Here is a 14,721-nt window from a genome sequence, read left to right as displayed (position 1 = left end):
GCCGTATACAGGTGTATATATTTGAAACTGCTGTTCCAAAACCGCATGAGGATATTGGGAAATCCTTCAATTCTCCATTTTCACTTGAGGAATTATTATAAGGAATTACTAATACACCGTCGGGAAAAAGTCCCAGTCCTGATGGATTCACATTGAAATTGTACAGGAACTATAGGGAACATATAACACTGTTTATGCTCCGGGTGTTCAATATCATATCTGCTACTAAAGGGCTCCCACCTCAGACACTTGAGGCCCATATCACCCTGCTCCCCAAACCAGATAAGGACTTATGACTTTGTTCTAGCTATCATCCTATATCTTTAATTGGGGTAGATGTTAATATCTATGCAAAATTGACTGTCTCACGTCTTCAACCCTGTGGGTAGGTCTGTTGTTCAGGGCTTGGTGGGTGGAGTCATGATGTCAGTAGAACTCCACCCAACTCGGCACTCCCCTTGGCCAGACATCAATATTTCTTATACTGAACTTCTGCTTGTCTCGTGGATTATGCCCCATCATCACTAACATCCAGTCAAAACCCAGGAAATTCACCACATGACTTCAGCATACACAATTATGCTGAGGTGTGGAGCAGCCAATCCTGGGAGAGCTGGAGAAGGGAGGGTGATGTGAAGTACACAGAATGCCTCTCACACTTTTGCGTGAAATAAGGAAATCACCTGTCTGTCACAGCAAGGGGGAAGAAATGGACACCTATTTCTCTGTGTCTGTTTTTATCTTGCTGAAGAAAGATAAGAGAATTGCTCAGAGCTGGATTAACTCCTCGTGGCAAGACTGGGCACAGATGAAATTATATCCTCTGTAACAGATATGAGTCTTAATTAAAAAAAAATTTGGGGGGTTTACATCCACTTTAAATCTCTATTGCTTGATTGTGCCCAATCAGCAAAAATACCAGCTTGCCTTCTTTCTGTTGATGCAGAGAAGGCTTTTGATCGTGTTGGCTGGCCCTTCTTGAAACAAACTTTGGTTCAAATAGGACTGGGGCCAGTTCTGTTACGAAAAATTATGGCAATCTATACCAAAAAGTCCTAAAATACAGATTAATCATTGTTTTTCTATCAAAAATGGTACTCATCAGGGATGCCCACTGTCTCCCCTCCTGTTTGTCTTGGTAATGGAACATCTGGTAACGGCTCTTAGACAGAACTCCTCTATTACTGGTATACTGATAGACGGACAGGAGGTGAAGTTGGCGGTATTTGCTGATGACTTGCTGCTCTATGTCACCGATCCACATGTCCATGCCTTCTATTTTATATGAATTTCAGCAGTTTGGGGCCTTGAGTAACCTTAAAGTAAACTTATCTAAATCAGACATTTTTAATGTATCTTTTCTAACACATAAAGTTCAGGTTCTTGGGAATAATTTCCCATTTAAAATTTGCACTTCAACGCTCATAAAATTTGGGTATTAGAATTCCCTCAGATCTCACTAAGTTGTATATGGAAAATATTCACCCTCTTATGCAGCATACAATGCAAGACCTCAACAAGTATGAACAAGCTGAATACTCATGGTTTGGGAGAATCAACATTTTAAAATGATTTACTGTAGTATCGTTTTTCCTTTTCTATCTTTCAAACTATACCTATTGTGATTCCCCTGTTAGCTTTTTCTTGTTATTTTACAATCTGCATTCACAAGGTTTATTTGGGGTTGCAATAAACCTAGATTACAAAAGAAAACTCTATCTCTCCCTAAAGCAAAGGGGGGTGTAGGGGCACCAGACCTATATTACCACGCTGCAGTGGTTTTAGCTAGGTTAATGAACTTGTTCCATCATTCTCATCTTAAACAATGGGTTCAAATAGAACAGTTGGTTGCCCCTTATGATCTCCAGGCGCTTCCCTGTTTAGACATTTCTGTCCATGGCCCACTTTCTTCTTTATCCTTCCTTACAGCACATCTAGTGCGTGTTTGGGATAAAATGCAAAATCAAACTAGGACTTTCTCCCAAAGTGGGACCAATGACTTCCTTGTTCGATAACCCACGGTTTCCTCTGGCAGTAGCACAAAGATGTTTTCTGTCATGGAGTAAGGAAACAAATCTTTTGCCAGGGAACCCACTGTTGTCAAGTTTGATTCCTATACAACAGCAATCAATTACACATTGGCTGGACTGTCAGCAACTATCATCTTTTCTATCTTCCTTCTCTTCAAGATATGTATTTAATAAAGAACTGGATACCTTTTTTGAGTCTCTTCTTTTACAGGGTACTATACCAGATCACATTCTTTCTTGTGTATTTAGGGTTCTTATTTTGAAATGTAATTTGCATTTCCCAGAATTTACAAATAAGTGGACTCTAGACTTGAATGTTCAAATCAAATCAGAGGAATGGGAGAAAGTGTCACTCATTGTATGTCATTAGCAACTAAGGCACATGAAATGAATTTTAAGCTTCTCTCCCATTGGTATAGATGTCCAATGTTGCTTCACTGGATATAGCAAAATGTTTCAGATTTATGTTGGCGCTGCCATTCCTCCAAGGACTCGCCACTGCATATCTGGTGGAAATGCCCATCTGTCCATTATTTCTGGAGTATGATTCTTCAGTTCTACACCCATTCAACTGGAGTGACTGTCCCCAACACCCCACACATTACTTTATCTATCTTACCGGGCTCTTTTTAAAAGCCTAAAACAAGGCACTGGCTGGTGGTTATACTACACATTGGCAATCGGTACATAGTTAGTAAGGTTGCATAAAGACACCAGTCCATCCAGTTCAACCCGAGCGAGTGTCTACAATTGTCCCTGTACATTGCACTCTCACATCGGTCCATACCCTCAAGGAGCCCACAATCCAAGGTCCCCATTTATATACTAGGGCCAATTTTGGACAGAAGCCAATTAACCTACCTGCATGTCTTTGGATTGTGGGAGGAAACCGGAGTACCCGGAGGAAACCCACAGAGGCACAGGGAGAACATCCAAACTCCAGGCAGGTAGTGTCGTGGTTGGGATTCGAACCAGCGCCCCTTCTTACTGCTAGATGAGCGTGATAACCACTACACCACTGTGCCACCACATGTTCCACCTCTGAGCGGGTTATGGAAATGGCCCAGATTGAGACAATGGAGACACTCCTGTCATGCGAATTGGACACATATGAACAATGTTGTCAAATTTGTCCCCCCGGAAGCTGTTCAGGGAATCCCCTAATATGCTAAATAAATATATTATATATATATATATAATTACGGGACAGCTGTAAGATTTAAACTAGGTATAGAGTTAAAATGAGCTGGGCAATGTCTGAGTGTCCATTTCTGGATACATTATTTATTCACTTTTCCTTTTCTCCATTTTTTACTCCCCCCCCCCCCCCCCCCTTTTTTTTTTTTTATGTGTGTCGTGTGTTTTATGTGATGTGCTGCACACCCTTGGGAGTTGAAGAGAGTAGTAAACTATAGACTACAACATAGAGCTGCACGATTCTGGCTAAAATGAGAATTGTTTTTTGCTTAGAATAAAGATCATGACTTTACTGTTTGTAGTTTTTTAATTAAAGTATATTTTTAAAAAAAAATTGTATTTGCACTGCAGTCTTTCAAAGTAGTTTTCTAGCAAAGAATATTGATTATAACGTGTAAACAACTGTCAGAAAAAGGTGTAGCCTTTAAGTGGTTTAAAGTGCCCTCATTTACAGACTGAAGTTCATTCCTTTGATCTAAGAACGAAATGTTACTTTGTTTATAGTTATCTAAGATGTTGAGATAAACTTGGCAGGCTCCTTAAATTTTTATTTTTTTTGTCCTCTGCTCACTTCTGACAGCTAACTCTGCACTTGTTACATAGAATCGGGGAAATGCTGTTTTAGGAACGGGAGGGGGGTAGAATTGCAATTTTGATTCTTTAACGATTAATCGTGCAGCTCTACTACAGCCCTATTGGGCTGAGGAAGCTATGATCTGATTATTCTTTCCAGGGGTCCAACAATTTGAGTAGGTTGGTGTATCACTTTATTTTTTTCTTTGTAATATGAGTTCTTATATTGGTAGACTTTCCTCTATAGTATCTTAATTAGTTTATGCCATTTTTTGGTAAGGGTTCTTGTGGGATGTTTACACACGTCTATATCAGGACTCGACAAAACCCGGGCGCCAGGTCGCATTTGCGACTAGAATTAGCGACCTGGCGCCTGGGGCAGCACAGCTGGGGGTAAGCTGTCTCCGCGGACCCCCCCCCCCCCCCGGCGCGAACGCGTCGGGCCGCGCGGCCGGTAATTGAGCCCCCAGCTTTGAGGCCTTCTACGATCCTATGGTTCCTTCTGGAATCTGGCGCCCTCTTGTGGTGGCCGTTGGAATTACAACCAGCATTGCTAATGGATGCAATGCTAATTCCCCTGCCTACCAGCCTATCTTCCTTCCCTTTCTTTACTCAGAACCCCTAAACATTATATATATATATATATATATATATATATTTTATTCTAACACCCTAGAGAATAAAATGGTGGTTGTTGCAATACTGTCTGTCACACCGTATTTACACAGCGGACTTACAAGCGCACTTTTTTGGGGAAAATGTATTTAATAAAAAAAAAATAAGACAAACCGTTAAATTAGCCCAATTTTTTTTTTATATTGTGAAAGATAATGTTACGTCGAGTAAATCGATACCCAACATGTCATGCTTAAAAATTGCGCCCGCTCATGGAATGGCGACAAACTTTTACCCTTTAAAATCTCCATAGGCGACGTTTAAAAAATTCTACAGGTTGCACTTTTTAAGTTACAGAGGAGGTCTGGGGCTAGAATTATTGCTCTCACTCTACCGATCACAGTGATACCTCACATGTGTGGTTTGAACACCGCTTTCATATATGCGTTCGCTTCTGCACGCAAGCTTGGCGGGACAGGGCGCGTTTAAAATATTTTTTTTTTTATTATTTTAACTTTTATTTTTATTTTTTTCACTGTTCTTTTATAAAAAATAAAAATTTGTGTCACTTTTATTCCCATTACAAGGAATGTAAAAATCCCTTGTAATAGAAAAAAGCATGACAGGTCCTCTTGTATATGAGATCTCGGGTCAGAGAGACCTCACATTTCATATTTACACTAAAATGCAATTTAACCACTTCAGCCCCGGACCAATAAACACCTTAAGGACCAGAGGTCTTTTTCCAATTTCGCACTGCGCTGCTTTAACTGGTAATTGTGCGGTCATGCAATATTGCACCCAAACGAAATTTGCGTCCTTTTCTTCCCACAAATAGAGCTTTCTTTTGATGGTATTTGATTGCCTCTGCGATTTTTTTTTTTGCGATATAAATGGAAAAAGAGCGAAAATTTTGAAAAAAAATATATTTTCTTCTTTTTGTTATAAGAAAAATCGAATAAACTAAATTTTAGTCATACATTGAGGGCAAAATTTATTCAGCCACATGTCTTTAGTAAAAAAAATGTCAATAAGCGTATATTTTTTGGTTTGCGCAAAAGTTATAGCGTCTACAAACTAGAGCTTTTAATTTATGACTGCCTATCTCATTTCTTGAGGTGCTAAAATGGCAGGGCAGTACAAACCCCCCCCCCAAATGACCCCATTTTGGAAAGTAGACACCCCAAGGAAATTGCTGATGGGTATGTTGAGCCCATTGAATATTTTTTTTTTTTGTCCTAAGGGATTGAATAATGACAAAAAAAATTTTTTTACAAAAAGTTGTCACTAAATGATATATTGCTCACACATGCCATGGTTATATGTGGAATTGCACCCCAAAATATATTCCGCTACTTCTCCCGAGTATGGGGATACCACATGTGTGGGACTTTTTGGGAGTCTAGTCGCGCACGGCACCCCGAAAACCAATCACCACCTTCAGGATTTCTAAGGGTGCAAATTTTTGATTTAACTCCTCACTACCTATCACAGTTTCGAAGGCCATAAAATACCAAAATAGCACAAAACCCCCAAAATGACCCCATTTTGGAAATTAGACACCCCAAGCTATTTACTGAGAGGCATGTTGAGTCCATGGAATATTTTATATTTTACCAAAAGTTGCGGGAATATTACAAACTTTTTTTTTTTTTTGCACAAAGTTGTCACTAAATGATATATTGCTCACACATGCTATGGCAGAAGTCAAATTACACCGCAAAATAAATTCTGCTGCTTCTCCCGAGTACGGGGATACCACATGTGGGGGACTTTTTGGGAGCCTAGCCACATACGGGACCCCGAAAACCAAGCAGTGCCTTCCGGATTTAAATATAAAATGCTACCAAAAAAACTGTTAGCGATCGCAGGGATCAGGCCTGACTCTGCAATCGCTGCAGTTATGTGTTTAGTGTTTTGTAAGTGACAGTGATCGATTGATACTGCACTTGGGTGGGCTGGGCAGAGGGGCAAAACGCAGGTGCTAGCAGGTATCTGGGCTGATCCCGCTAACAATGCGTTTTTTTGGAACCCTGAACTGCTGGGGACGCTAGTATAGATCTGATCAGATATTGATCTGTTCAGATTCTATACCACTACGGGAGGTGTATGCTTTGCGCGTGGGTGTTAGCGGTACTGGCACTAACCTAGCGCTGCCTGGGGCGACGCAGACCCTGACCCTAAAACCTAATTGATATCACCCGCCGGGTGATCAGGGGTTAAACCTTTATTGGGTAATAAATGGTGGGTGCCCTGATGCTATAAAAAGCAAACTAACCAGAGTCACCCGTAACACTTATACGGTGATCAGTGGTGAAAGGGTTAACTAGGGGCAATCAGGGGGTTCAAATTTTTATTAGGTAGTATATGGGGGTCCCTGGCGCTATATAAAAACCTGACGGGGAACCTAAATAACTAACTGGCTAACCAGCGTCACCAGTGACACTTATACTGTGATCGCTGGTGAAAGGGTTAACTAGGGGCAATCAGGGGGTTAAAACCATTATTGGGTAGTATATCGGGGTACCTAGCGCTATAAAAACCTGGCGGTGAACCTAAAAAAATAACTAGCTACCTAGCGACAGTAGCGACACTGATGCAGCGATCAGAAAAATTATCGCTTAGTGACACTGGCAAAAGGGGGTGAAAGGGTTAACTAGGGGCAATCAGGATGTTAAAACCATTATTGGGTAGTATATCGGGGTACCTAGCGATATAAAAACCTGGCGGTGATCCTAAAAAAATAACTAGCTACATAGCGACAGTAGCGACACTAATGCAGCGATCAGAAAAATGATCACTTAGTGACAGTGGCAAAAGGGGGTGAAAGGGTTAACTAGGGGCAATCAGGATGTTAAAACCATTATTGGGTAGTATATCGGGGTACCTAGCGCTATAAAAACCTGGCGGTGAACCTAAAAAAATAACTAGCTACCTAGCGACACTGATGCAGCGATCAGAAAAATTATCGCTTAGTGACACTGGCAAAAGGGGGTGAAAGGGTTAACTCTAGGGGCAATCAGGGGGTTAAATCTTTATTGGGGGGTGAGGGCTACCCTGGACCTAACACTAACTGCCCTGACAGCTTTTACTTTTACAACTGACACTGAATGCATTGATCAGTAAAGAAATGATCAATGCAATCAGTGACACTGTGACTGGGGGGGGGGGGGGGGGGGGTTGTGTACCTATGTGTCAGTGTAGTGTTTTGGTGCACTTACTTTTAGTCTTCTCCTCGTAGTCCAGTCAAAAAGACCGCCCCGAGGAGAATGACATCACTTCCTCCTTCCTGTGTAAACAATACACAGTGGGAGGAAGTTCGTCATTGGCCAGGAGCGATCGAGAGGGGGTGGCCAGAAACCAACGGCCATCCCCTCATCATGGATCGCTCCTGGAGGGAAACAGACCGCCGTATCCAGCGGGAGGGGGTCCAATCGGACCCCCCACCCGCTGGAAGGCAGGCACGTACATGTACGTGCTTGTGCCTGCCTGTGCCATTGTAATGACGTACATTGGCAATACGGCGGTCCTTAAGTGTTAAAAAAAAATTGTCATTTGAAAAAAAAAAAAAAAAAAAGTCCCTCTAAGAGCTATGGGCAATGACTTGGAGACAGGTGGGGGGCTTGGGGCTATCTTCCCCTCACTCATCTCCATGTCAGGCCAGGGACAGGTCCAGATCGCCGTCACGGACCTGGCTCCTAACTTTTTTAGCTGGCTCCTAGATTCCAAGCAAATTTGTCAACCCCTGGTCTATATGTAACATGTTTTATGGTATGTACATTATTATAATACAATACGTTATTCTAATTGTCTGGTGGTATGTGGATAATCTTTTTCATATAAATTTGTATGGAAATAATTTCAATAAAATTAAATTGATACTACACAATGTTCTAATTGACACACACAAAGTCTCCACTGAACCTACGCCTCCAAAGCCTGCACAGGATATTCAGTTCATGGACATTAGAAATCAGTTTTTATTTTTTAAACATCTGTGTGAGATACGGCGTTCATTCTTGGAGAATGGACGCATTATACCACATGCATGAAAATTTGCGATATTTTCTTCCGTGTGGTAAAGCAGCCTCTCCCTATAACAGAATGGACTCCTTACCCCACAGACATGAAAATGCGTGATGTGATGTGTAACTTAAGAAAGAAATATACAACAACAGTATGGCTCTGAAAACCCTTTTTTATTTATTTATTTATTTGTTTTTTAAAAACGCAAAACATACAATAACATTCAGGGGCTTCAGGAAAAAATGCCTACAAAATGACATTTTACAAGCTGGAGTGTGCATGAGGCCTCAGAAGGATATGGTGAAAACACAGATCCGCTTGCATGCAGAAGGGGAATCGTCTAGCAAGACTAGGCTGCACAGGTTTACAGTGCTGTGCTATGCTGGGAGAAATGACAGGAATGGCAATGGGAACACCATGTTAAAGCAGAATTGAGTGGGTGGCTGAACTGAGTATAAGACCTCAAACTGAATGAAAATTATATATATTTTACTAGCTTATATATACATCCGTGCCACCGATAAATACAAATGTGAGATAATTGCTGTGTTTAAAAGCCGCTGCTGTTGCAAACCTGTGGGTTAAACTGTGATATCTTTTTACACTGGAGAAAAGCTTTGTTTAACAGTGCTTGCTACTATGTATCCATCAATAAGTGAATTAACATTAAAGTGACATTGTGCAAACAATAAATTATTGTGACATAAACCGAAATTCTAACATCCACATAACAGATTGTGATCTCCGTGATCCTATGTGTACAAGTCTCTTAGGTACACAAATGGCTTTAGCTGCGTGTGGCCCGCAATGGCTGATGATAAACAAAAGCGTTCCTTCCCAATGGATAAACAAAGAGGTGAAGTAATGATCCCTACTCACCAGATGTTGTGGACCCTCTTTGCTTTCCGAACAAGAAGAGTCAAATCAGGCTTAAACGGTCTCCGTGACTGGATGGTATACACCGACCAAATCTCTGGTCCTCTCCACACGGCAATTCAGGATTGCAGGGATAGATCTCAATTTGCAGGGTAAAAAAAATAAAAAGAAGAAGAGGCGGCTTCTCATAGCGTAAAAAAGTTTTATTAGAAGTCCTTCAACAAGGTAACATGAGAATATTCTTTGTCAAATAACCGCATGTAGCGGTATTGCAATAAAAATATCTAGGTATCGGCGTGCATTCCACCTAGAACTCAGTGTAGCGCACCATGCTTCTGAAAGTACTGAAGTGGAGTGCTGAAGAACTCACGTCCATTGACGTGACACATATAGGGGAGGAGTCTCAGTTGGTTGATGTCATCCCACGTTCATCTCGTTTGTACATGGAGATTGATATGCTTGAATAGCCCGCACTGCTCAAGTGCCACACTTGTGAGTATATTGTATACTGCTTTTACTGGAGGAATAAATTATTGAAACGGAGAGCTCTAGATCCCGTGTTTTTGTCCCCATATATACCTGATTTCCTTGAGGGAGATTCAAGGGCTGGGTAAGTCATTAAGGAGGAATAGGGTGATAAGGAGGAATAACACGCTAGCACCACGCCAGGTTCATCTATTGATTACCCCTTAAAGGGGACCACTGGTAAAACGGGTCGGATTGTGAGGTGAGCGGCCAGAGCACACTGGTGGAGGAGAGCACTAGCACTTTTGGATATTATTTGTGCACAATTTTGAGTGAAGTTTGAATCCTTGATGTCATCTGTTGATACTGCAATCCATTTGATATTGGGACTTTACACATGGACATCGTGTCGCATTATTTTATTGATGTGTGACTATATATACTAGTAGCACAGCACTGTGTTGGTATTATAAGACCAACTTAGGTTCCATTGTTGATAATATATCTATTTTGCTTTGCAGGCAAGAAGTAGCTAATCAAATGCGCACAAAGACTAAGGACGATTGTGAAAATCACTACATGAAACATTTCATTAATAACCCACTCTTTGCAAGCACTTTACTGAATAAACAAAGTGAAGAGGAAAAGAATGTGGATACAGCTGTTCCTTTTCAAGGTAACAATACGTTGTTTATTAGTATCGTACTTATTGATCTGTGTGATGGAGGGGCTTGTTCACCCCATGTCTGTTGAGCTGTGTTTTTCTTCACACCACGACCCATGTATGGTGTGTACAGGACACCTAGAATTATTTTTTTCTATTTGCTCTGTTTTAGTACCATACATGTGTGGTGGTGTGCAGAAAAAGGCAGCTCAACAGACATAGGGTGAACAAGCTAGGAGTGTTTTGTTTAACTACTTAAGGGCGACCTGCCGTTGTTATACATTGCTACTTTGACATTAAATACCTTGTTATGGCAGCAGCTAGCTGCTGCTTTTTACTAAAAGCAATCTGAGCATCTGATTAGCCGCTGGATCACTCTTAGAACAGCGGGAGAGATTGTCTCCTCTATGATCTAGGAGGCAGGGAGTAATGTCATGACGTGACTTCTGGTTTAGGCTGGATGTAAACCATTTTATTTATTTATTTTATTTTTTGGAAAGTATACAATTGGTGTTTGTGTTTTTTTTTTTTTTCTTCTTTTAATCTGATGCTTTCAAGGATAGAGGAGAGATCTGTCATGCTTTATTGTGTTATATATATATATATACGCACACACACCAGGTAAAATAAGTATTGAACACGTCACCATTTTTCTAGGTAAGTGGAATGACATGGTGAAAGTATTGAACACGCTAACTGAAATGTATTTAATACTTTGTACAAAATCCTTTGTTGGTAGTGACAGCTTGAAGACGCTTTCTGTATGGAGAAACTAGCCACATGCATTGCTCAGATGTCATTTTGGCCCATTCTTCCACACAATCTTCAAATCTTGAAGGTTTTCCATGGACCTTCTATGAACTTCAAAGATTTTCTATTCGATTCAAGTCAGGTGATTGGCTGGGCCATTCTAGCAGATTTATTTTCTTTCTTTGAAACCAACTGAGAGTTTCCTCAGCTTTGTGTTTGGGATCATTGTCTTGCTGAAATGTCTACCCTTTGTGTCATCTTCATCATCCTGGTAGACGGCAGCAGATTTTTTATCAAGAATGTCTTGGTACATTTTTCCCATTCATCCTTCCTTCAATGACATGCAGTTTGCCAGTACCGTATTCTGAAATACAGCCCCACACCATGACCTCCAAATATCCGAAGAGTTAAATTGTGGTCTCAGCTGACCAGACTATAATCTCCCAGTATTTCACACGCTTGTCTAAATGTTATGCAGCAAACTTTAACCTCCTCGCGCCCGCCCTATAGCCGAATGACGGCCGTAGAGCAGGCGCGTTCGTCCGGGCGGTCGTCCCTGGACGGCCTGATGTTTACTTCCGCAATGCGCGCGGGCGCGCATCGCGGAAGTTCTGTGTTCGCCGTGTCCCCCGGGGACAGGCAAACACAGATCGCTGTAAACGGCCAATCACAGCGGCCGTTTACAGCGTGATCGGCGTGTCCAATGGGAGATGATCTCATATGTAAACATATGAGATCATCTCGCAGCGCCGCTCTCCTTCCTCGCACAGACAGTGCGAGAGGGGAGAGATGAACGGCTGCAGCGGCAGCCGTTCTGATTGTGGAAAAAAAATAAATTAAAAAAATGAAATAAAAAGTGCCATCCGCCCCCAGCAGTGCCATCCGCCCCCAGCAGTGCCATCCGCCCCCAGCAGTGCCATCTGCCCCAGTGCCACCTGCCCCCAGTGCCATCCACCCCAGTGCTACCTGCCCCCAGTGCCATCCACCCCAGTGCTACCTGCCCCTAGTGCCATCCACCCCAGTGCTACCTGCCCCTAGTGCCATCCACCCCAGTGCTACCTGCCCCCAGTGCCATCCACCCCAGTGCTACCTGCCCCCAGTGCCATCCACCCCAGTGCCACCTGCCGTCAGTGCCACCTGCCCCCAGTGCCACCTGCCCCCAGTGCCACCTGCCGTCAGTGCCACCTGCCGTCAGTGCCACGTGTCATCAGTGCCACATAGTGCCATCTGTCATCAGTGCCACGTATCAGTGCCATTTGTCATCAGTGCCACCTGTCAGTGTCACGTGCCATCTGTTGTCAGTGTCACGTGTCATCAATGCCACTTATCAGTGCCATCTGTCATCAGTGTCACGCGTCATCGGTGCCATGTATTAGTGCCATCTGTCATCGGTGGCACATATTAGTGCCACGTATTAGTGCCATCTGTCATCGGTGCCACGTTTCAGTGCCACGTGTCATCAGTGCCACGTATTAGTGCCACGTGTCATCAGTGCCACGTATAAGTGCCACGCGTCATCAGTGCCACATATTAGTGCCATCTGTCATCAGTGCCACATATTAGTGCCATCTGTCATCAGTGCCACCTGTCATCATTGCCACGTATCAGTGCCATCTGTCATCAGTGTCACGTGTCATTGTCCTGGTGCTTCAAAAGTGTAATAAATAGTCAACAAGTTAGATGTGTAACTTATGTTCCTAGAACACATGATGGCGCTACCTGCATGTTGGGCCTCTCTATGTGGCCAGGCTGTGAAAAAGTCCCACACATGTGGTATTGTAATACTCAGGAGGAGTAGCAGAATTTTTTGGGGGGTGTCATTTGTGGTATACACATGCCACGTGAGAGAAATAACCTATTACAATGACAATTTTGTGGAGAAAAAAATAAAAAATGAAAAATCTTAATTTTGCAAAGAATTGTGGGAAAAAAATGACAACATCAAAAAGCTCACTATACCTCTTACTAAATACCTTGGAATGTCTACTTTCCAAAAAGGGGTCATTTGGGGGGTATTTGTACTTTCCTGGCTTGTTCGGGTCACAAGAAGCGAGATAGGCCACCAGTACATCAGATGTGATCAATTTTGTGCGATTCGCACCACAGCTTGTAGACTCTCTAACTTTCACAAAGACCAAATAATATCCACTAATTTGGGTTATTTTTACCAAAGACATGTAGCAGTATAAATTGTGACCAAAATTTATGAAGAAAAATTAATAATTTGCATAATTCTGTCACAGAAACAAAGAAATATGCGTTTTTTTCAAAATTTTCGGTCTTTTTTCATTTATAGCGCAAAAAATAAAAACCCCAGAGGTGATCAAATACCACCAAAAGAAAGCTCTATTTGTGGGAAAAAAAGGACAAAAAATTCATTTGGGTACAGTGTTGCATGACTGAGTAATTGTCATTCAAATTGTGAGAGCACCGAAAGCTGAAAATTGGTCTGGGCAGGAAGGTGTTTAAGTGCCCTGTAAGCAAGTGGTTAATTACCACTTCAGCCTGGAAGGATTTGCCCTCTTAATGACCAGGACATTTTTTGTGATACGGCACAGCGTCGCTTTAACTGACAATTGCACGGTCGTGCAACGTTGTACCCAAAGAAAATTTATGTCCTTTTTTTTTCCCCTACAAATAGAGCTTTCTTTTGATGGTATTTGATCATCTCTGGGTTTTTCATTTTTTGTGCTATAAACAATTTTGAAAAGAAAGTATTTTTTTTTTACTTTCTGATATAATACATATCCAAAAAAAAAAATGTATTCATCAGTTTAGGCCAATATGTATTCTGCTATATATTTTTGGTAAAAAAAAAATCCCAATAAGCGTATATTGATTGTTTTGCACAAAAAAAAAAAAATAGATTTAGGGACTTTTATTTTTATTTTATTTTATTTTTTTACTGGTAAGCTGGCAATCAACAATTTTTCTTTAGCAGGACTGTGACATTGTGGCGGACAAATCTGACCCTAAGTGACAATTTTTGGGGACCAGTGACACCAATACAGTGATCAGTGCTAAAAAATGCCCCTTTTGCCTTTGATTCTTAGCGGCATAGATTCAACAAGGTATTGGAATCATTCCTCAGAGATTTTCATCCATATTGACATGGTAGCACCACACAGATGCTGCAGATTTGTCGGCGAGTCTCCCGTTTCACCACATCCCAAAGATGCTCTATTGGATTGAGTTCTGGTGACTGTGGAGGCCATTGGAGTACAGTGAATGCATTGTCATGATCAAGCAACCAGTTTGAGACGATTGGAGCTTTGTAACATGGTACATTATCCTGCTGGAAGTAGCAATCAGAAAATGGGTACACTGTAGTCATAAAGAGAGGGACATGGTCAGCAACAATACTCAGGCAGGCCATGGCATTTAAACAATGCTCAATTAAGGGGCCCAAAGTGTGCCAAGAAAATATTCCCCATATATTCATTGTAGCACCACCAGTCTTAACTGAAATCGAGACTCATCAGATCGGCAACGTTTTTCCAATTTTGGTGAGTCTGTGCTAATTGT

General features: G+C 41.7%; 1 protein-coding gene across 2 annotated transcripts in view; it reads left to right on the top strand.

The window, feature by feature from the left end:
* TADA2A (transcriptional adaptor 2A) overlaps positions 1 to 14,721 on the top strand; it is a 70,104-nt gene that overhangs the window by 14,791 nt on the left and 40,592 nt on the right. For both annotated transcript variants that reach the window (XM_077481397.1, XM_077481396.1), the window contains exon 5: positions 10,304 to 10,458. In XM_077481397.1, the coding sequence (XP_077337523.1) occupies positions 10,304 to 10,458 (155 nt within the window). The remainder of the gene's footprint in view (positions 1 to 10,303; positions 10,459 to 14,721) is intronic.

The sequence above is a fragment of the Lithobates pipiens genome, unplaced genomic scaffold (genome assembly GCF_037356315.1).
Source record: "Lithobates pipiens isolate NorthernLeopardFrog02 unplaced genomic scaffold, aLitPip1_a1.2 Scaffold_16, whole genome shotgun sequence".
Classification (NCBI taxonomy): Eukaryota; Metazoa; Chordata; class Amphibia; order Anura; family Ranidae; genus Lithobates; species Lithobates pipiens.
The sequence above is the reverse complement of the archived record's forward strand: the minus strand, read 5'-3'. Positions and strand labels throughout refer to the sequence as shown.